The 22,521-nt window shown below is 38.1% G+C and overlaps 3 protein-coding genes across 4 annotated transcripts in view; 2 read left to right on the top strand and 1 right to left on the bottom strand.

Annotated features, from left to right (window-relative positions):
* LOC117156737 (uncharacterized) overlaps positions 1–6,556 on the top strand; it is a 48,238-nt gene extending 41,682 nt beyond the window's left edge. The window contains exon 10 of the mRNA XM_076618232.1: positions 118–6,556. Coding sequence (XP_076474347.1) covers positions 118–177 — 60 coding nt within the window. The 3' untranslated portion in view covers positions 178–6,556. The remainder of the gene's footprint in view (positions 1–117) is intronic.
* LOC117156797 (uncharacterized) overlaps positions 1–22,480 on the bottom strand; it is a 154,843-nt gene extending 132,363 nt beyond the window's left edge. For both annotated transcript variants that reach the window (XM_076617691.1, XM_076617692.1), the window contains exon 1: positions 22,147–22,480. The gene's annotated coding sequence lies outside the window, so the exon portion shown is untranslated. The remainder of the gene's footprint in view (positions 1–22,146) is intronic.
* On the top strand, positions 7,864–15,426 carry LOC117156739 (uncharacterized). Its single transcript, XM_033334040.2, has 3 exons — positions 7,864–8,262; positions 10,274–10,489; positions 12,015–15,426. Exons 1-3 carry the CDS (start codon positions 8,158–8,160, stop codon positions 12,099–12,101), a joined length of 408 nt encoding a protein of 135 aa, XP_033189931.1. The 5' UTR covers positions 7,864–8,157; the 3' UTR covers positions 12,102–15,426.
* Positions 22,481–22,521: the final 41 nt, after the last annotated feature.

Genomic DNA, 22,521 nt, shown 5'->3' with positions numbered 1-22,521 from the left:
TTGTCCATCCTCGCCCAGGTGACGGGTCTCTTTATCTGTACCTTTTCTTCTCTGTCGATTTGTTTGTCTGTGTAACTGTGTGGCATTTTGTGCTGTGTTCTGTGCATGCCATCCCAGGACGCAGGCCGGACGGTCCCCGCCTTCGCCGCAACGTCGAAGGGCCGCGCAACCCTATGAGTATAAGTATTATAAATAAAATATGTACACACACACACACTGCGATAGAACCAAACGCGAGTCGCGTCGCGTTTTATAACGAATGAGTCGAGACCAGTTTAAAGAGGGGCGGCGTTCGTGACTAGATCCTGGATTCCTGACGAGAACAAGCGAGAAGGGGCTGCTCGAGGGTAGGAAAGGGGGGTGGGTCTGCCTCCTCCCATTCTATCGGAGAGAAAGTGTGGCCTGCGACAAATGATTATGTAACGAAGAATTAATTTAAGGGTTAAGATCAAGATATACCGATGGATCGTTTTTACGATTACCCTTACACGGTCCACGAATTAATTCGTAGCCTGTATGTTGTTCAGTGTGATACTGTGTTTAGTGTTCGTTATAGAATGTAATGTTACCCGTAGGGCGTATAACACGTTGTGTTCTAACTTATGGCCACATAACAACAGCTAGTGTGACTAAAATACATGCTTCTTCGCGGAAAAACGAAGCTAATATCAAGGGTAAAGAACTTTGCAGAATCTTTGCTTAAGAATCTAGGATCTATTCACGACAAGAACCGCGCGCAACCAACAATTTCTCGAGCTTCAACAGTGCAACAACGTTTAAATACATTCCAACCTCCATCGACCAATAATTATTAATACCCAAGTACATTCCAAAGTATCATACGTTCCAAAATGCGTGTTTCACGCGATTGCTCGTTGTTGGACGAATAATCGTTGAATTTTGTTAACGTGGTCTAGAGGAGAATGGCCTAGCCGCTTCTCTAAACTCTAAGGCTTTCGCTCAGTCGTATCGTCAACGTTTTGATCGATCAAACACATTCGTTGGATGTTTGAACGGACTCGACTCGTTTGGTGCACGTGGTATTGTACATGGTTTAGCGAACGGGTATCTTACAGTTTACACGGGCATCCTGAGCGACGTGTTAACGGGAACAGAGACCGGAACCGTTGTTTGGTATGCGTCGAAAAAGAAAATATTTTCAGACCGACCATTTAGTCTCAACGATCGCGTGTGTGCCAGACAGGGGCATTAGGGTAAGGTTATAGCAAGAACGATTCTGGATGTTCTCCTTTGAACGATAAAATACTGTTAGGGGATAACATATAATCGGGAAGTATCCTTATGCAACGAGGATCGTTATGAAACATAAAAAAGGTCGACACAGAAAAACGTTGATGTAAGAAATTACAAAACATAAAAATAACCCACCGTCGGTTTGTTCTACCGAATAACTCGAAGTAAACAATCTATCATGAAAACAAAGTTGTCGTGAGTCACTGATGACTACGCCATGGGTTGAACGTATTTCTTTGTCATAAAAGGCCTTGGTGCAAATTGAAAGGTGTTTGCTGTACAAAAATTCTATTTGTATGACTTCTTTCGCGCATAAGTCATCACCGTGCTATATGGTCGCTCTTCATAGCCTTACCCTAACACTGGCAAATCTTGAAATTCTCAAGGTGTGAATTAGCAAAGAACTCGTACCTGGTCGTAGATTGTTACTAGCTATTATGTAGGTAATTCGCATTCGTGATTGACAGCCACTTAACCCTTTCAACCTCTGGTACATAACAATTTCTTTTCTTTCGTTTTTTTATGGTTTCGGTTAAAGGATGTAAGATTTCTGAGAGATGAAAAGAAGCTCAAAAGCTGAACGCACAGATAAAAAGGTTTCTTCATGGATTCGGTGTAAAATAGTATTATCGAGGCTGAAAGGGTTAAATCGAATTTGGGCATTGAACGAAGCGGACAACGTTCTTTCCGCCTTCTTGTCAGAGACAGAAGTTATTTTTCTATGAGAAGCACAATAGATGTAGTAGAATGGATGAACGAATATTTGCGAGAGTTCTGTCAGGCGATGCAGACGACCTGTGCTCGATTTGTCGATATTGCGATTCGTTCGACTACATAGCTTGTAGGGGAGAGCAACAAGATGATGAAAATTTGTCGAAAATCGAGGTGCTTAGTAGACTGTTCGTTCCGACGTGAAAATTCTAGCGGAAAAAAAAAGAGAAAAGAAAAACGCAATATCGAACAATGGTACAGAAGTACAGACCCGGATGCAAAGATATTTACGTCGTTAACGTTTCCAAAAAGGAAAACAGAAAAAAGACTCGTTTTAATTCCACGCACTTTCGTTCGAGTGATCGAACGAAAGCCAAACTACTCGACCGATAATTCAAAACACAACCGTTTAATTAATTCTCTTCCTTTTTTTTCTTTCAATCTATTTCAATCGTCTTTCCTTTTTTTTCTCATTAAATCCAAACATCGAATACTTTTCCACTGAATGATCGATTGATCGCGATTGAATGTCGAACGATCGAAAACCGAGCATGCACTTACACACGCACGCAAATGATTTCAACTCATTCAACATGGTGTTACGTCCATTAAATAAGCAAAGTAACGTGTATGATGTTACGTCCATTAATTAAGCAATTCAAGGAATTCGAAAGGTAAGGCTCGCGCGGTGTGGAGGCGGGGACCGGTTTTTTTACAATTCTTTCATTCTACTTGACCGTGCGTTTCTTTTCCTTTTAACAAGCTTCGTACCGCTTTCTCGATTCCTCTCTGTCTCAACAAGACCCTATGTACTTTCTACCTCGAATTCTACGATCTGTCTCTCATCCGTCATTGTCGGATGTTAATTGTACTGTCTCGAATGCATTCCCCGACCCTTACCGACGGAAGTTACAGTCCCCCTTGTTCCACGTTTCACGTTTACTTGGCGACGATTACCAGAAAAAAATCTTTTTTTACCCTCCACCTCCACGCCGCTTGTTTTCTCCTATTTTTTGATCAGAAACATTATTTTTCTAACGCATGCTTCTATGACGTAGCGTCACTCTGTAAAGTTTATGATATATTGTACTAGTTCTACAAGATGGGATATATATACACACATATATATATATACATACACATATACACACATGTTATATATACATATATATTTCGTAGATATAAGTAAGAGAAAATATGTAGTGTGAGATAATTATTTAGGTAATAAATACTGTACGAATGGAAGACGATGATAACCCTTTCGAGATCGTAGGATTACCGACGGACGAAAGGAGAGATATTTTAGTGGAAATTGTGTAATAACTGTTCTTAAATTTCCTCTTTAAGATGTAAAATGGAACTTGTGTCTAAAAAAAATCAAGTTTGGTGATATAATGGGAGATTCTGAGAAAGATAGATATTTTGAAGATTTAACTCTTTGACAGTATAATATTATAAAATAACAAAGAATTCAGAATGAACGGTTTAGAAAAGAATTATTTCTTTATCGTGAAGATTTCTTGCAGTTTTGGTATTAAACAAAAACGTAACTTCAACTTTTCCTGGGAAATAGATATTGATAATTAACTAAATATAAACAACTATTAACCAATATCGATAATTACTTAATGAATGAAATTTATATCACTTACTATATTTGATACCAAAGTCTTTCTCCTGTTAAATTTTAAAAGGATTAATATTTACATTGACGATGTATTTGTTCCTTTTAAGTTACTTTTTAAGTTACTATTCTAAAATATCTCGAACGGGTTGATCTTTGTTATTCAACAGGCACAAATGTCGGTACCAAATGTGCATTATGAATACGTAAATTTAATTCTCGACGTACCTCTGAATACACATACTATTCCTCTCGTCGAATTAGAACGACGCAAGGAAGTATAATTTTGTGCATTAGGTACGACCCTAAAAACATTAACGCGTATATGTATACACGCACACGAACACAAACACACGCGTAATAAATATATCAGGATTCTCTATTTTATTCACGGTTTTTCACAGTACAATTACGAAACGCTTTTTGTGCGCCACGTTGAATTCCTTAAAAGTACGACGCTAGCCTACGACGAACGAAAGAATAAAACAATACTTTTTGATGACGTTTAAAGCTTACTTATTTCGATAAAATATAACCACCGATAACAAACATTGAATTTTAAATGCGTCACGTTGCTCAAGGTTGTACACACTCGAAGTAATTAAGAATTTCTACGAAAATTTCTAACCCTTTCTATACGCGAACGAGATCAATGGCAAGTTTTTTACATGGAAAAAGATGGAAACTCGTTAAAGGCTTATTTCGAACGAAACTTTTTTACGAGAATTTCTCCATTCAACGTGGTTGCAATTGTACCTCAACAATGGTCGTGCCTAAAGAAACGAAAACTAAATAAACCAACGTAAAAGAGAAAAGGGGGAAGGAGGAAAAGATTATGACCTGAGATACAATCGAATGAAACCTGGAACCTTAGCGCAAAACGAGAATAATCTAGACGACGAAGCTCGGTTGGAATTGAACCTCCCCAAGTTCCTTGACCTTTCAAACACTATTTTTTATGCGAAATATCGAGCACCATCGTGGGTGTATCGTGAAGCTAACGTCGGGGTTGTTCAAGTGCCAAGTTATTCGAAAGTGTCTTTTCACGAGAATCTGAGATGCAACATAATCCTATTGGGTACAGCACAAACGTTGAAATTTGATCATTATCTCGTACATAGTAAGCTCTCGTACGCGTAACAAAGTGTTATGACGTGTTACACGTCGAACTATTTAAGAGTTATCTATTTCTTTAATAAATAATAATATTCTTCTTTAAAAAATAATTGATTTGTGTAAATATTTCTTAACAAAAAGAAACAATATGAAGTATTTAAAAAATATTTTTTGATATATTTGCACGAAGAATTCTAAGATGTTCAAATTGCGTTTGTGATTTACTCTGTAAAACGGTAGATACGATTTCTAAAGACACTGACCGTGGCATATAACCGGGATTTCACGTATTTTAATATAAAGACAATTCATAGTGTTGTATTAGAGGAGAACAACGTAGTAGGAGAGTCCTTAGAGGAAAGCAGATCGATAAGCGAGAATAGCCAATGCACACACGCAACGATGTACTTCCAGGTTACATTTCGAGGAACGAGTTTACCGATATAGAGATATATTGGGATGAAACCTTGCTAATTACACAACGATATTACAAATGTTGGTTCGATGTATTGAATGTATTTATGTATATGATGTAAAAGCTGTTATTGGCCGACAGATTAAAACATGTCGATTAGGAGGATATCTAGTATTTAAAATTTTGAAAAACCTCGAACGTTCCTTGACCTCTTGCTTGCGTGAATTACAGATATCCCGATGAACTCGGATGCACATCGTCGTTTCTTATTATTTTGCAGAAAACACTGATTTCTTTATACCAATTTCGTTATATTTACGAGTAGAATGAGCGGAAAAATTCGATATCGTTTCGTCATCGTGGTAAACAGTAACCTTGAAATTAAATCGAAATGACAAAGCCTTGAAATATCTTGCTTCACGATGCCGCTAATACAAATTGTTCAAGAATTCGGCAAAAGAAAAATCTCGTGTATTTTGTATAACGAAATATGCTGGTTTAATTGGACTTTAGAGTCGTGCCAAGAAACGCGTACATCGAATACATGCAACAAGATGTCCGCACTCGTCGAGACAATATATATTGGCGTGAAAACAACGGATGATATTTTCGTAACTATGTTCGGAGGAGCAGTAGGCACTTTTGAAAGTTATCTTCAGAGCCTCGTTATATCTGCCGTGTAGGTTGTATTCTGTTCTATATGAGTCACCATTCTATAAGACGAAACTGGTTTGCAAAACTGGAAATAAAGATTTTCTTAATTAACTCGAAAGATCGATTAAATTTGCCATCGAACGCGATTAATGTAGGATTAAATCGTAAACTGTATAACTGTAAAACGAGCTTCCTGAAATATTTATAAGGTCAACATGTGTTTCGACCTGAATTACACGACGCGAACGAGAAATTTGCAATGCAGAAACTCGTGGCCGCAAAGCCTCTAGAAAACTAGGTGTTTGCACTTTTACGATCAGTTTCCTCTCAATTGAATTGCGTCTATGTTATCGAATCGTTGAGTCAATGATCCCGATAGATTAATTGTTTGTTAATTACATAGAATATCTACGTACTGTTTATCAGAACATGAATACGAGCCACCGGATATTCATTGCTCGTAAAACGTTGCATTTTCGCACGCTAGAAAAAAGCGGAGAAGAAAAAAATTCTGCATACTATGCTTGTCATAAGAAGAAACTATTTTAAAATAAGAAAAATATAGAGTTGCTACAATGATTACCTTGTACGCTGATACGTCATTGGTCAGGAGACCACGGCAATGAAATGCATTTGCAATGCGCGTTATCGCCTCAATTAACAAAGCTAATTATTGTTGCACCATGGCCACCAGGATTAAAATTCCATAATAAATTGACTGAAAAACAAGTGGTCTAACGCGATAACTTGGTCAATATGAATGTGTAATGATGTTATTGAATTCAGAAAATATCATATATTTTTCTGAACGAAATAAAAAAATAACATCCTGTTTGGAAGGAAAAACATGATGACTATTCCAAGAAAAAAAGAGTAATATATTAATTTATGTAAACTGTTGTTGACAAATAATGTGTACTAAACAGCATTGCTGTTATTCTGTTTGCTTGACAAATAGTCAATATAGATCTTTGGATGTTTCATAAAATGATATAAACGACTACAACGAGACGCAATAAGGAAACAAGAAAGCAAATAAAGTGGGCCGAGCCCCATCTTGGCGTGAGAAGACGGGGCGTAGAATTCTCGAAAATTTCGCCTTCGACGAATTTATTCGCATGCCAGCTACATGAATCAGACAGCGAATTGCGAGTTCGACTTTATTTGCGTAACAATATTTCCGGTCGTGTTTCGCCCGTGAACAACCCTACGCAATTTTCTTCGTCCCTGCGTTATACCTCTTCTTTTTTCTCATTTTTCCTGTTTCATGATAAGCGTTTATTCCTGACCTGACCAATGATATATTTTTTAAACGCCGTATTTATTGCTCAAAGCTACATTTCCTCCAAAATTTCAAAAAATTTAGTGGTTAGTTGACTTGCGAAAGCGCCACAAATGACGTCTTCCAAATTAATATCAGTTTCTCTCTATTTAAAATCTAAATTGAAAAACTTTCCTATTACCGTTTCCTCGTTTTCTACAAAAATGAATACGCAATCGTTCAGGGTCTGAAAAGAAAGAAATTAAACGTGGATGTACTATCAGAAATAACGAAACGAAACTACGATTATTTTTCTGCGAGAGTAATCAGTATATCTAGGTGAACATAACCTCCGCAATTCCACCCACAAGTTTTTTCAGAGCAAATAAAAATCGATTCGACGAAAATAAATGATAGATTCCGTAAATTGTAAGAATCCAAGTTCAATGTTGAAACAAAAGCAAACAGTTCCTTGCGTGGTCAGGAGCGAAGAAGCGGCCCTCTGGCTTCATCGTTGGATAGATCAACATCCGGCCCAGAACGGAGCTCGACTAAAAATACCGATCAATAACTATCGCTCGATACGATGCACGATGCGAAAAAGCGACAATTCCGAGTGTGACTCCAAAATAAAGTTAACGGGGAGGACTGTTCGACGACAGGGTGTCATAAATCAACGAGCAGCGGATCGACAAGGCTCTGGCATCCGTTGTCGATTCACAGCCGTGAGCGTCGCGACGTGCTGTTCGTCGATGCTATTTCGACGTGAAAATAGTGGGGCGTCTCTCTATTTCGGTCGAACAAGCCAGGGCCGTTCAGTCTGCGGCCTGGCTTCCTCACCAGGAGGCTGCAGGTCCGAATTTTCCATTTTCATCGTTGTGAACTAAAAGAAGCGCTTATCAAGAACATCTGGAAAGAGAAAAGCGCTACGGGGTCCGGGCAGATCGCTGTAAAAGAAGCTTGTTCGAGATCCCTTGTTGTGAGAAACTGAATCGAAATGTTCAGATAGAGCCGGTAGAAGGTAAAACAACGGTATTGACCGGTGCTTCGGACGAGTTCGAGCTGTCGGCTCTCGACCGTGAACTTTAGAGACTTTGGAAAGAAAGGAAGTTCGAGGCAAAGATGTTGTGGTCGGAACCCGACGAGGAGGAAGAGGCGCTATTATGCAGCCCCGCTCTGATGGCCAGGAGGGCCTCCGAGTCATGGATCGTCGCGCCTCCAGTGGAGGTATGAACAGAGGCAAAAAAAAACGTCCCAAATTCTGTCAATCTGTCTTCAGTGACGATGAACCCCTCTCATAAGCTAGTGTTATCTTAGGAGGACGAAATCGAAGTTGAACTTGACCTCTTTCAATTGAATTCATCGACGGCTAGCTTCAATTCAAATCGTTGTAATTACGATTGAAAACCAAAAGCGGAAAACCTAATAAACGATTTAAAAACTAATTCTATAGATCGTCATAATATTACATATATCTTTGGTTATTTACAAAATTTCGCTCAATTATCTATTCTTAGAAAGCTTACATCCTTGGTTCTTCAGATATTTACTAATTGCAGCTAAGTGACATTAAAATTAAAACATTAACAAAAATCATCATAACAACGATCAAAAAATGTCATCTTTTTCAATGAAAATGTGTGCTGTTCAATCGTTAATGCGTAAAACTATCGATATATAAAAAGGAATAATACTCTTTCAAGGTAGTACGATATTAGAAAAAATACTTATGAATAAATAGCTTTACACATTGATAATCTTAATTACAATGATTTGCATTTAAATTTGAATTCGATGCAGAATTTACGATTAATACGCTTTTTCATGTTTGAAAGATATCAAACATTTTAAATTCAGCAAGAATTGTGTTAATAGATAAGAAATGATTGTCCATAGAGATTGTTACGGTGCAAATCGTTCGATAAGCCGGGCTTGATATCGCGAATAGTGAGACCGGGGGATGAAAGATAGCAAAGACGAGTCGCGACCGAGAGTGCATCGAGAATGAAAGCCGGGCTTTTCTTCTCAGATATCACGCGACACTATCGTTGCAATTTATAGTACGCTCGAGAGACAGTTTTAAACCTTCGGAACAGGATCTCGATGAACCGTAGCGACAGATACGACAACGAAATAAGACGAATTATTCTGATTGAGGCTAATTAATGATATCGAAGAAAATTATCGCCGAAGGAAGCAGGGGCGCCGGTCTAATTTTACGCTTGCTAAAACGCGGAAAACTTGGACTCACGTAACATTATGACCGTTATAAAACAACGTTTGGGTATTAATTTAAATTCCAAATTCAACTTGAGAAAAAAATAGATTTGAATTTCTAATTTAGATAGTAACTGAGTTTTTTCACTTCTTTATGGTGGGTTACGTTAAATTGATATGAATATCAAAGCAGTAATTACTTGAAGGCAAATGTTTATGTAACATATTGATAAAAAAGTAAGGCTATGAAGCATAGTTAAATAGATAATTTTCACTAAATACACTATTTTGTTATCAGCCTTCCTTTTCTTTTTCTTTTTCTTATGTAAATGAGATAAAATTCGGTGCCGAAGGTCAACGCATCACGTTCACTGGGATTAGAATTCCTGGCCTTTACACCGTTATTACGTACGATTACGAGCGACATTGCACGTTTTGGAACTGGTCCAAGAATTCTTTGTCTTTCTCCCTTTGCCGTCCTGTATCCTCTGCTTCTTCAAAATGTGTAACTAATGAACACGTAAACGTCCCCGATGCTCGACGACGCGCCAAACAAATTGAAGCCATTCCTGAAACGGGTCGCTACGACCTTACAACCGTTATAACCAACGAACCTTAACCTTAACCATTATTATCAGTTCAGACGCGAGAATAAATTATTCCTTCGTCGTTTTTCAACATTAGATAAGAACTTCGAGTATCATTAATTGCGATTATTTGCGATTGTCGATCACAGATTTATGATATCTCTAACAACAAAAATATAATTTCCCATGTAATTCTCGCGAAGTATCGACAAACCTGATCGTGAACACTAGTTGAATTTTCACAGAGATTTTAATTGCCGAATTCCTGATCAGACAAATCTTTAAGGCAGTTTATTTAAAAGCCCTTTTATCAGTATGATGCGCGTTTACGCTATACGTACATCCATAGAAATGAAAGTTTACATCTTTACATGATCGATCGTGTTCAAGAGCCACCTCTCTCTCTTTGTTTCTCGTTTCCTTTTTTCGTGCAGGCGATGCCCGCGGCGGCGGCGGCAGTATCCCTTCAACGAAAGAAATCACTGCCGGATGTGGCTCAACCTATTCAGTTGACAGCAACGGCACCGCTATCCAGGGAGGAAGTCAGTGTCCTGAGCAGCATGAGGAGAGAGGAGATCCGCAGGCAGATCGACGAGAGTGAAAGACTCAGGGCCAATCCCTTGCTATACTTGGTCAGTCCTCAGGTTAAAGTGAGTATCCCTATTGTTCTTTCCGACAATTCAATTGTTACCAAATTCAAATGCAAATTTGAATTTTTAATTCTTATTTGTAATTTTCAATTTTGTTAATTTTAAAACTTAATTTTAATTTTTAATTTTTAATTTTTAATTTTCAATTTTAAATTCAAATCAAGGCTATAAATTTTAAATTAAAAATTCAAGTTTCTAGTAAACATATAAAACGCCAACACTTTTTTCTCCATGCGAGGCATAAAAATACAATTCAATACTAATCTTACGCGTAGTTTGCATTGTAATATATAATTACATGGGAAACCAATTACATATGTAAACGCATTACGTCGGAGCATCGTTTGATAATATCGTCTTAAGTGGTTAGCATTATAATAAGTTTAATATGAACGTCAAAGCTTTAATGAAACCATTGTCGTGCTGCCTTCTCCATGTGCGCCAAATTTATCTACACCTTCGCGGCTTTTTAAAATTTCATGAATGAATCGATAGGATCAGCAACCAAACTTTTGTTATAGATAAAAGTGAAGATCGCAAGTGGGGAACGTGATAAGTAACATTTCTCGTTTTCTTCAACGAAAGCGAACTTATTAAAATATTTAAATACGACGAAATAAATGACACTCCCGATAACTCGCGATTACAAGATTGCGTAGACGATGCATAGAACCGCGTAGAATGTAGAATTATGTACTCATAATACAATCGGGTGACACGACCTTGGAAAAAATTAAAGAGGGGAGACAACCTCACGCTCGAATTGACGACGCAAAAACGTTCGCTTCTTATCGGGTATTTCCAAGAGTAGGTCGCACGAGTATTGATGCGCAAATATGAATGTTTAATCAAATCATTTTGAATATCCGCTCTCTCTAGAACATCCTTTGAATTGTAATTGTCTCATGAAGTTTCATACGTGCGATGAACGATCAATCAATCACCTTTTAATCTTATATATTAATCTTTTTATAATAAATTCATTTCTCGACAAGATCTATTTTATACCAAATAAATTGAAATGAATATACTTTGATCGGTTATAATGAAAGCAATCTGCTTTGATAAATTAGTCTCTTTTCGTTCATAAAATGTTTATTTGTATCTGTTAATCACGAGCGTCACGCAGCTTATAATATATTCTAACAGCATACGAAACGAAACTACTCTTCCTTACATACATTTGCATGTTTCAGTCGTAAATTTCGGATTCACTTTTTGCATCATTTACATTCGAACACAACGTTACTGAGTATTACGAATTTTCTGTCAGTTCTTTTCTGAAGGTTTTCTTGCGAAAGACTAGAATTGTGCTACATGTCCTGTAACTTATTTGACATCAATTTTTACTTACTAGTGGTTCCTATTATCTCTGTCGAATGAACATATGAAGCTTCATTAATTCTATTCCCTAATTTATATTAGGAATCCTATTAGCGGTAGTTCCGTAAAAGGACAAATCACTAATAAATAATTCAGAGATCCGTAAACGAAACTGGTTTTTTATTCGAACGAAAATTTGCAGGACTGGTTCTCCCGGCAACAGCTGGTGATGCTGGTGCTGTTCATCAACATATCCTTAGCCCTGATGTTCTTCAAGCTGCTGACGTAGCAGCCAGCCGATGATTGGGTTCACGGGCTCGTGGTGGACGTGACCTGAGACCCGGGCGTGTCACGACGCCCCGAGTCGTCACCGATTACCAGGATTAAAACGATAAAGAAGAGGGCGCGACCCAGTGCTCTCGAGACAAAATCACGAAAAAAACCGCTGAAAACGGCTTTCGAGCGATCCAACTCGGTCCCACGGTGGTAAGATCGGACAAAGGGAACGTTGGACCTCGAGGATTCGCGTGGAACAGTAACAAGAAGAAGGAACTTGCAAGATGAGAATTTTTTCAAGTATCTCAACGCGTTCTTGCGAGGAGACTGAAGAGAGAAATTGACGAATCGCTGTCGAAAATATAGCATTTGGGGTAGTGTCAGAATCACTCTCGACTCGATTCAATTTTGCGGAAGGATTTCCGGCGAGGATTCATGGGAAACTAGGATTATCGACGGATGATGAAAGAGAGAAGAGCCGCTCGTTGTTTCTTAGACAGGGTACCAAAGTCGCCGAGGTACCCTGGCGCCTGTATCATACATATTTTTACACCGAATATTTTAATAATAATAATATTAATATTTGTACGAGCTGGTCGTGTCCCGATGGTGCGAGCGACCACGCTCTAAACACGATGCGCACACACGAATCTCTCTACACTTTTCCTGTTCTTTCTCGACGATCGACTCGAGCGCGGACACCGGAACGACTTTTATACAAAGAAGCTATAGAGCAGCTAGAGTAGCGTGAAACAATTTTGTCCTGTAGAGATTCTCGAAAAAGAGAAACCCGCAGACGATCGAACATATTTTTCCAAACGTTATGCCAATCGATCGTGGGGACACTTTGGAAGTTTCACAATGTAGATTTGCGGTAGTAGGGAAAAGAGCGCGAGAGGACTAAAAAGCAATGAAGGAGTTAGAATTTCTATACAATTGTTACAATTTCTACGAATTTGATAGACGAACGGAGTTGTACGTTGTTGTACGGTTAACGTTACGATGTATTCATGTGTTATCGATGTGTCCATGTAATTATATGGGTGTTATGTGGATATCGATATAATTGTAATCGTGCAAAATCCTACGGGAGATCACTTCGTTTGCGGAGTCTTTACGTGTAGTCTTGCCTTTCACGTGGAAATTGTATATAAAACACTTTTGTCCGATTTTTATATACGCGTTAGAATCGAGTCACGTGTCGTCTATACATGATCGTTGATATGCGGTCGGAATCTCTTGTCTCGATCGAAAATTGTACAAGGAAAGGAATAAAAATATGAACTTCGAATCATGGCAATAGAAGTCACGATGATATGTTGGTTATCCTTGGATGCGGTATAACTGTATTTACATGACAAAAAAAAAAAAAAAGGAAAAAGAAGTAATTCGGTAATGTGATGTGTTAGATGGATAAAAAGATCTATTTAGAAAAATAAATAAACGTTACTCTTGTTATCACCAGTCGGTTGAGAATCAGATAGAAGTTATTTATGATCGAGAAACGTTTCGATAATCAATTTTTTTCTAGGTGCGTACGGTTCAAAAGTTAACCTGGGCATCATTTGTATTTCTCCGATGAATATTTAAGAGCGTGCACAACTTTGCAATGAATATAATGCAATTGATATATGCATAAATTCATCGATAAAACGAATGTGACGTCGTTTTGGTGATTCGCAACGTTCGATAGATTAACGGAGTTTTTACAAGGAAAATTACTTGTATACATTTTTGAGCCGTTTCCCTCTGGAATCCTCTTTAATAGAGCAAAATAAATGAATAAATGATACGATGAAAAAATTGTCTTTGTGCGATGTAAACGTACGTCGACTTTTTTCACGCGGTGGCACGGAGATCGAGTTAAAAATCTCGAGTTCATGTCGCGATCGAGAATCAATCTCCCTGCGCTCGAGTGATCGCATTTTTTCTAGCCTCAGGCATAGCTTGTATATCTAGATGAATTTGTAAATAAAAGAGAAGAGCATTATAGATTGCGATCGTCACAGTTAATCGTCTAAAATCCTCTTGGCTCGCGCCCCTTCGACGCGTTGTACGTTCGAAGCTAGACGGGCGACTAACAAACCGTTTCGAAGCTATTTTTCCAAAAAAGAAAAGACTCGCTATTTTCATCCTACGCTAATTAATATACATATATATTTTCCTCTTTGTACCTACACGCTAGCACTTTTACGTACCATCTCGAATACTTAAATCGACGGCAAATGTTAGGATGAAAATAGAAAAAACGCTCATGCGCGTGATGAATTTTATGCGAATCGAAAGGTACACGATGCCCGTGCCATCTTGTTTCTCCTCTCGACCAAATCGATGGAGAAAATCTTTTTGAAAATTATGTTAGTTTAAAGAATGAATCATGGGTCAAAAATCTGAGACATCGATTCGAAATGAGGTGATAAGTCGAAACGATGAAAGGAAACTAGATCGACGGGCATCTTAGAAACGAAATAATACAATTTTTATGAATTATGAACAGATCGAAGATGTTTTTTGTTACGAAGATCGTTCGTATAAGTAATTTAAACTATTGTGCTGCGACGGCCTGTTCGCTGTCACGAAACATGTATTGTATATATATATATATATTGCGACTATATACATATATATGACTCGATTAATTAGTACCGCAGAGAGCAGCTCTAAAATTTGATAAACGAATCTGAGAGTGAGAGAGTGAGAGAGTGAGAGAGAAAGAGAGAGTGTATGTACGAGTATGAAAGAGAATATGTAAAAGAAAAAGAGAGCGCAAGCGGAAAATGATCGAGAAAATTTGTCAGAGAAAGAGATGGATATTTGTAGGAGCCGAACCTAACCTATGCGCGTTAATCATTAATCATTTGCATCACAGCAACCATATCGCAAATCAAAGGCAAAATTTCGTAAGAATTAGATGTATATCGTTCGAGACGAAACGCGGGAAAATATGAAAATTGTTTTCGTCATTTGATTGCTATATCGAGAAGAAATCTACGAAGAAACGACCATATGTATATTTTACTTGTTATCTCTTGATATATCGACAGTTAGCATATCTCGTTATTATTGTATATTATTATTATTACTATCATTATTATTATTGTCGCTATTATTAATTATTGTCATGAATTATTATTACTATTATTGTCATCATGATTACCATTCTGTCAATGGCTACATTGAAAATGTGAAAACGAGCCACGGGCGTGAAAGGAATTTTGGTACCTTACCACATACGCGATTCAAAAGGAGAAAAAAAAATGAAAAAAGCAACTCAAGGGCCCACTGTCATTGTCCATTTGCGAGAAAGCAGTGATTCAATAAACTTGTATCATAACGTACCAACAGACTAATATTTTCGTATACTATACGTTCAATGACAAAACTCGATAGAGCATTAATTACAACGCGGCATCGAAACCGCGAATAAGAAACATGTTTCACGGTTCCCTGCCTCGCTTGTAATCACATAACCCCCCTCTTCCTAGCCTTGCATTTGTGGTCGCTTTCCGGCTACAAAGTAACGCGAGACTCGTGAATAATTAAGTCGCAATTAAAACGCGGCACACATTGAAAAAACCTTTGAATACTTCGAACACGTCGCACGTTAGATAGGTACTCGAATGTGTGTCGGGACTACAGAAACACGTTTCGGTAAAGTTCAAACAGCCTAACGTTCCCCGAGTCGATTTATGGTTCTCTCGAGATATACGTGGTTATTGTTCTTTTTCTTTTCTCCATACTCTGTCAGAATGCATTCTCTGCTCGATTTACTTCAAAAACTCAAAGATTACGATCGCGAGATACTGAGAGAACGCAAACGAGCCGCTTCCGTATGAAGTTTTTGCCTCGTTTATCGTATCTAGCATCTCGCCGAGATAAAAAGATAACAGTAATGAGCGATCTCTCGTGCAACCTTTTGCGTGCATCACGTCAGTCTAGTCACGTGTTTCGCCTGACCTCACACCATGATGTATCGTCCGCTATCGATGTCATTCTAGCTTACGGGCATGCAAGTGTTAGGATAAAACGTGACCGAATATGATACTGGCGGAACCTCATTGTTTCATAGCGACGATCACACAGGTTTCGACAATTCAGGCGCTTTCTAGATAATGAACAAATGATTAACCTTCGAAAATGCATTCGAAATATTTTTGTGTTTCGTCTCGAAGGTCTCTTGGTCTCGTACACAGAAATAACAAATATTATTCCACTTGAAAACGTGACAGATCAGCGATGTATGGATTGCATCGATTTGTCTGTGCACTCACATAGGAGCACGTGTGTAATGAGGCTGATCATCCTTACCTTATCTCGATGACCGATTCACGTTGAATTACACGCTCGATAAGACAATCACGGCCGATCGAGGAAAAAAGTACTAATTTTAAACGATGAATAATCCCGCGTTCAACGGACAAGTGGTTAATTCGTCATTGACGTGCTGTGACGTATCGACCGATTGTCCACCATCGATAAGCTTTCCTTCGTAATGTTCTTTCTTGTTACGAAGGTTCCTCGGTTCCGTGTTCCTCGAAGTATCAAGCACGCGGTGTCGCATGCACATGCGCGCGAGTTGCCTAAAATATTTTGAATGCCCAAATATAGAATGCTATATGTATATCGTTGTTCTCTGTAGCTCATGACGGGATTAGATAAAGTCTATTGCGCATTATTATACGAGAGTACGAATGCGGCACGTTCGTTATCAGCGTCTTAATCGTCGCTTTATTTTATCGGTTACAGTGGCGGGATATTCGAGAAAGTAAATATTTTCATTCTTATCAGAATCACGATCTACCTTATGCTTCGTTTTCTTAACGAATATATTTTTTTTACCTTCTTGTACTGGTATAAGTATACCTTTCTTTTTATTATATATATATATATATATATATATATATATATATATTTAATTTTATTTATATATATATTTAATTTTATATATGTATTTAATTTTTTTCGTTTACTATTGGATCCTTTTCTGCTGTTCGCTACATCGATCGATAGGAAAGAAGTTACTCGTTGCAAATGCACGAGCATACGTATAACAAGTTACCAGCCGGTTTCTTCTTTTTTCGTGACAGTATCGGTTTTGACACGCTTCTTATCTCTTATCTTCGCTTTCCTCGTTATGTTTGCTACCGTGGAAATGTCCGCGTGTCGTCGACACTGAAGCGAAAAACGATAAAAGAAACGGCCGATAACCCAGAGCAGAGGAATAGAACGTCGATTCTTACCGTCACTCAGCGGCGTAGAAATCAGCAAGAATATCCGGGAAACGTTCCTCAGATCCTTGAAACGCTAATTCGTATCATTTACTTTAACAAATTCTACTTTCTCGAGAATATCAACGAAGTTGGTAAAAATTTATATTTAAATTTCGAAATGATACATTCGTCACGTTGCATCAGGGATCTAAAGACAAACGTTGAATTAAATATTTTTGTTTCGTCTACCGTATCCTTCGATCGTAGCTTCTCTTTAGCAAAGTATACGTCTTATAACTGCGAATATTAATTTCTCGTTCGCGTAATCTGAACTTATATAATCATCTACGAGCGATAACGTGAACCTACCGCATGCTGGTCTTTGATTACAGACATTTGTCAAACCTGACAAACTAACATATTCACACAATTCTTCTCTATTGATAATGTGCAAATTAATTGGTCTAACCAGAGCAAAAATTCGCGTACGATTCTATTCAATTTGTTATAACTATCAGAAATATTGGGTAACTTTAATAACGTTCACGTGATCTCAATTTTTCCATGATTCTAGGTTACGAATGCTAATGAACGTAATAAAAAATAACGCGTAGAACGTAAAGATCGTAAAAACAGAAATCATATTCGAATTTTAGGTCAAGAGAGAAAATTTCGATTAGGGCGACTCGATTGACGAGACCAATCTCGTAACGAACTAATGATTCGAACGAGGATCCTGATTCAGCAATTCAATTGATTCGCTGACTTCATTTTATGTCGTTCTATAGACTTCCTGGTCGTATCTTTTCTACAATGTTTTCGTCCTCGACACGTTGCCTCGAACATCATACATATAAAATATTACACCTACGAATCTCTCGAAAGACGAATTGATCAACTTTCTATTTTCTCAACTCTATTACTCAAGTGGTTGTATATTGAACTTTTGAAGAAAACAAATATTACTTTCATACGTTCATCTATCGCATAATGTGAACAATCATAAATACCATGGTAAATTAAAAAAAAACATAATTTAAAACCGATATTTTTAAAAACCGTACCGCTTGTACTACATCTTATCATTTCCATTGATTAGTATGGCTTTTGTTTAAAAAATATTCTGAGATAATCTAGAAAGTGCAACGTTTCCTAGTCCGTTGACTGCTGCCAAGGGTTGAACAAAGATGTGAACGATAAAAAATATTCGATATTCATTATGCAACAGCCTAATAACGAGGTTGGGGCTGCGCCCTCTTCGCCGGTTACGCCTTTGCTAGTGGAACGGGACGTCCGTAGCATGTAACATATAATACGAAGTACGCACGACGTGCACGTGCGTGAGCTGACCTCGCTCTGGCCACGCACCTCCCGCATGGCTCTCCAGCGATTCGCGTGCTACGGAGTCTAACAAGAGACCTTCGTACGAGAGAGACGTGAAAACCGCGCGTGTGTCGCGCACACGTATAAAGATCTGCGAGTTCGTCGCGCGCCTCGTTCCTCTTCTCTTTAGCTGATGTAGAAAATCATCTTTCCCCTTCTACTTCTACTTCTACTTCTACTTCTCCATCGTTCCATCGGTCATCGCAAGTAATACTCTCGATCCTTTCTCCCGTCGATCCGCTCGTCCGTTCGACGCCTTCGAATGATTCACGTGTTACGGCTTCTTTTTCGTGTTTATAAAATAGTTTCTTTCCCACCTTTCATCCCCTCTCCCCGGCCCACCCTCCTCCTATCCCTCGTCTTTCAGTAATTGCATTATTATTCGTTATGACGGGAAACTGTTGCACGATCATGTACATGAAATACTACATCTCTCTTCTAGGTTTCTAGGGAATGGAATATAGGTTGATCAGATTACTGGACCGGATGTTTATTCGTCCATGCGAGGTTCCGTTCGTTTGTTTACTTTTTGCGATGGAATAGAGATTTTTTGAATGTTATTTGATATTTTTCGAAGCGAGGAGAATAATATTATGGGATTTTTATTAAATTTAAAAAATGCTGCATGAGTCGTAATTAAAATTATAAACATCAACTTTTACACTTGTAACTTTTAAAACTTTGAATATTTAGAGAGGAACTTTAGCATAGGATTGAAGCGAGGAATCTTGTATATCAACAACGATTGTTTCGTATTTACCTTAAATTTGAGAAACTTTTAAGAAATAGTAAAACATAATTGTGTAGAAAATAGCCCAAAAAACGTAGCAAGATCGAACTACAAAAGTGTTGAGAAGGTAGCCAAAGCTCCCATAATTTTTTAAAAACTGAGATTACATGCCTAACTTTGCTTCCTCGTATCATATATAATTTGAAGCATGGTAGAACCTTGCATTTGCAATGCCAGTAATTGATAACTAAGAACGTAATCACTGAAAAGCCGGAGCGTGTATTGGGGAAAGTAGATCTGTAAACCTGTACAATTGAGAAATTTATTCTTGCCGGTGTTCTTTTTCCGTTTTTGAACGGAAGAAATTATAGCTTGTTATCATTGAAGTAACGTTTACGTTTCACCTTCTCTCTAACGTGTTATCAACGCACCTACCAAATTACAACCATTGCTATGAAGCATTTGTATGATTATTGACGGTTTGTTACATTTCAGCTGATATACATATGGAAACGAGTGAAACAAAAACTTGATTTACGCAAGTAGCTGTATATTAATGCGACGTTGGAAAGATAATTGATCGACGCCGTCCAAGTTAAGCGAAATATGACAAAAAAAGAAAAGAAAAGAAAAGGAGTTGGAGAAGGGAGTCGTGCGCGTTCTATTGCGTTTCGCCTTCGACTTTCCAACGAACAGCGATTACATTATACTCGCGCAACATTTCGCAATGGCAAAATCGAGAAATCAGGCATCGACTGGCTACTTACCACGAGACAACGTCAAGGTTCGCGTTTTCACGAGGGGAAAATGATCGTTAATGATCCCTAACCGTGTAGAACTACCGGTTATGAATTGGTTAAAACGGTACGTCCCTGGGGAGTAGCAATTTCTTCATCTAATCTCTCTAGATATCGATAGTTCCTTTATCAATATTTAGACAAGTGAAAGTACTTATCATATTTCTGTTGCTTTCAAGTAAACTTCGATCTACGTAAAGCAATTGGTTTCTTTCAAAAGGGGAGATGATATCATCCCGCATGTGCACATGAAAGGGTATTAATTATGTGTATATTAATCATTTACACATATCTCCTAATCTACGAGTTTGTTTATCAATGTATCTTTCGTAAATATGATGACATTTATTGAAATAACAACATACGTAGATTAGCCGAATAAATAAAAGAGACCGACGTATTTCTAGTAAATGCAATAGATCTTTTATTGCATCAGGGCATGCGTTGCGCGAAATGCGCGGCATATGACTAATCGAGGAAATCATTATCACCGGTTGCCATAGAATAACGATTGTATTCAATAATAATACACGCGCGTGAAAATGAAATTTCCTCCCTTGCGTAAAACACATGGAAAACGCGTAAGACAATACTACGGCACGTGTTCATGGGCGATAGTAGTGTGAAAATGCTAAGCTAAAACTCATTTATCACAACGATACAACGACATCGTGTGCACAACGATATTTCGTCCCCCTCGAAGCTACATTTTTATCATCGTATCTGTTTCCTTCTCTCCTTCATAAGTCCTTTAATTCGCGATACTGAACGCTCAGCGTGTGTCTATGACTTTATCGTATGCCACGTGTCGACGCACCTATATAGCCGCATACATACCAAGATTCTTTCTACTACATCGGTCTCGAGTGAGGTAATGCAGAAGTCACGACGTAGTTAAGTTCCTGGCCATTCGTTGACACCGTGCCGTTGTCGGATGAACCGCGACTGAATTAAAATTCACCGAGAAGCCGCGTAGCATGTTGCTATCCTAACTGTGTTGCGATTTCGTCGTGTATCGATTTGGAATTACGCGTGAGACAATGCTTACAATATAGGCGGGAACGATTCGCATTTATGGCTCTCATGGCCTCGAGCGAAAGGTGAATGATTCTCCGTCGATGTAAATATTATTACTTTTTCGCGGAGAATCGACCCGAGTTTGAGTTTCCACTCGGTGATGCAATTACGTGATTATTTATTATATTATTCTGCGACATTGTGAATCATGCATATATAATAACACTAATGCCTAGAGCATATTTAATATTCATTTCATAAACTAACAACGCATTAAGCGGAAATGCGCAGCTATCTGTAAACTGCGCAATAATTTTTATAGCTTTACAAATGGCAATAGTTATATTTGGTCAACTACATTATTTCTGTGAGAGTTCATTACTTTTTTCGAAAATTAAGGCACATATTCATGAAGCGTTTACAAAGCAATGAAACTTTAGCCTGAATTTCTAACAGTTCCTTGGCTGCGATAATGTTATGGCATATAAACAAATACGGCACGTGCAGTTGCAACCCCACGCTCTGTCAGTACGAAATTTGCATCGTTTTCCCCTTTCACAGTCGATTTAGCATAAAGAGTCTCCACACGGAAGCGATAATGGCGGTGGGCCATTTATAGCTCTGCGCATGCGCGTTCATGCTCTCGGTCGATGACAGCGCTATTACTTTTGCAACTTCTTTTAAAACCACTATATACACAAATATACTTTTATGACTTACGTTTCCACGGAATTAATACCATACAAGTATATTCGGTCATTTAAAAAATTGTTGATGTTCAGAGAAACAAATTTCTATCACTTTAATATTTATATTAGCTGATGTTTATGATACATATGTCTGTAGCTTTTTGTGGTATGAAGTCCAAGTTTGTTTTCTCATTTCCTAAATTATATTGAAAGAAAGTTGTTCGTCACTCACGTGCCTGCCTCCTGAAAAACTAGCTTGCTTAAAGTGCTGTATACATCAACCAAGAAAGAATAACAGCGGTTTCCATCTCGTCGATGATGAATCGCTGCGCATGACGCGATTCAAACGATATGGTCACTCAAGAACAAGGTATCAACATTCACGCACGATACACACAAACACACGCAGAGTACTTTATTGAATTTATCAGGAAGTACTCGCACGCGCCTCAATAATATTATTGAAGATACAGAACGATTAGAAGGAAACGTTCAATTTGTAATTTTTAAAGTTTCAATATCAGATCGTTCAAACTACCGCACGCGTCAATCACGCCATCTTGGCAAAGCGAAGATGGCGCGTTAATCGCGGACAAACAGCTGAGTG

This window comes from Bombus vancouverensis, chromosome 4 (assembly GCF_051014615.1).
Source record: "Bombus vancouverensis nearcticus chromosome 4, iyBomVanc1_principal, whole genome shotgun sequence".
NCBI classification, from domain to species: domain Eukaryota; kingdom Metazoa; phylum Arthropoda; class Insecta; order Hymenoptera; family Apidae; genus Bombus; species Bombus vancouverensis.
Note: the sequence above shows the minus strand (reverse complement) of the source record. Positions and strands in the feature narration are given on the sequence as shown.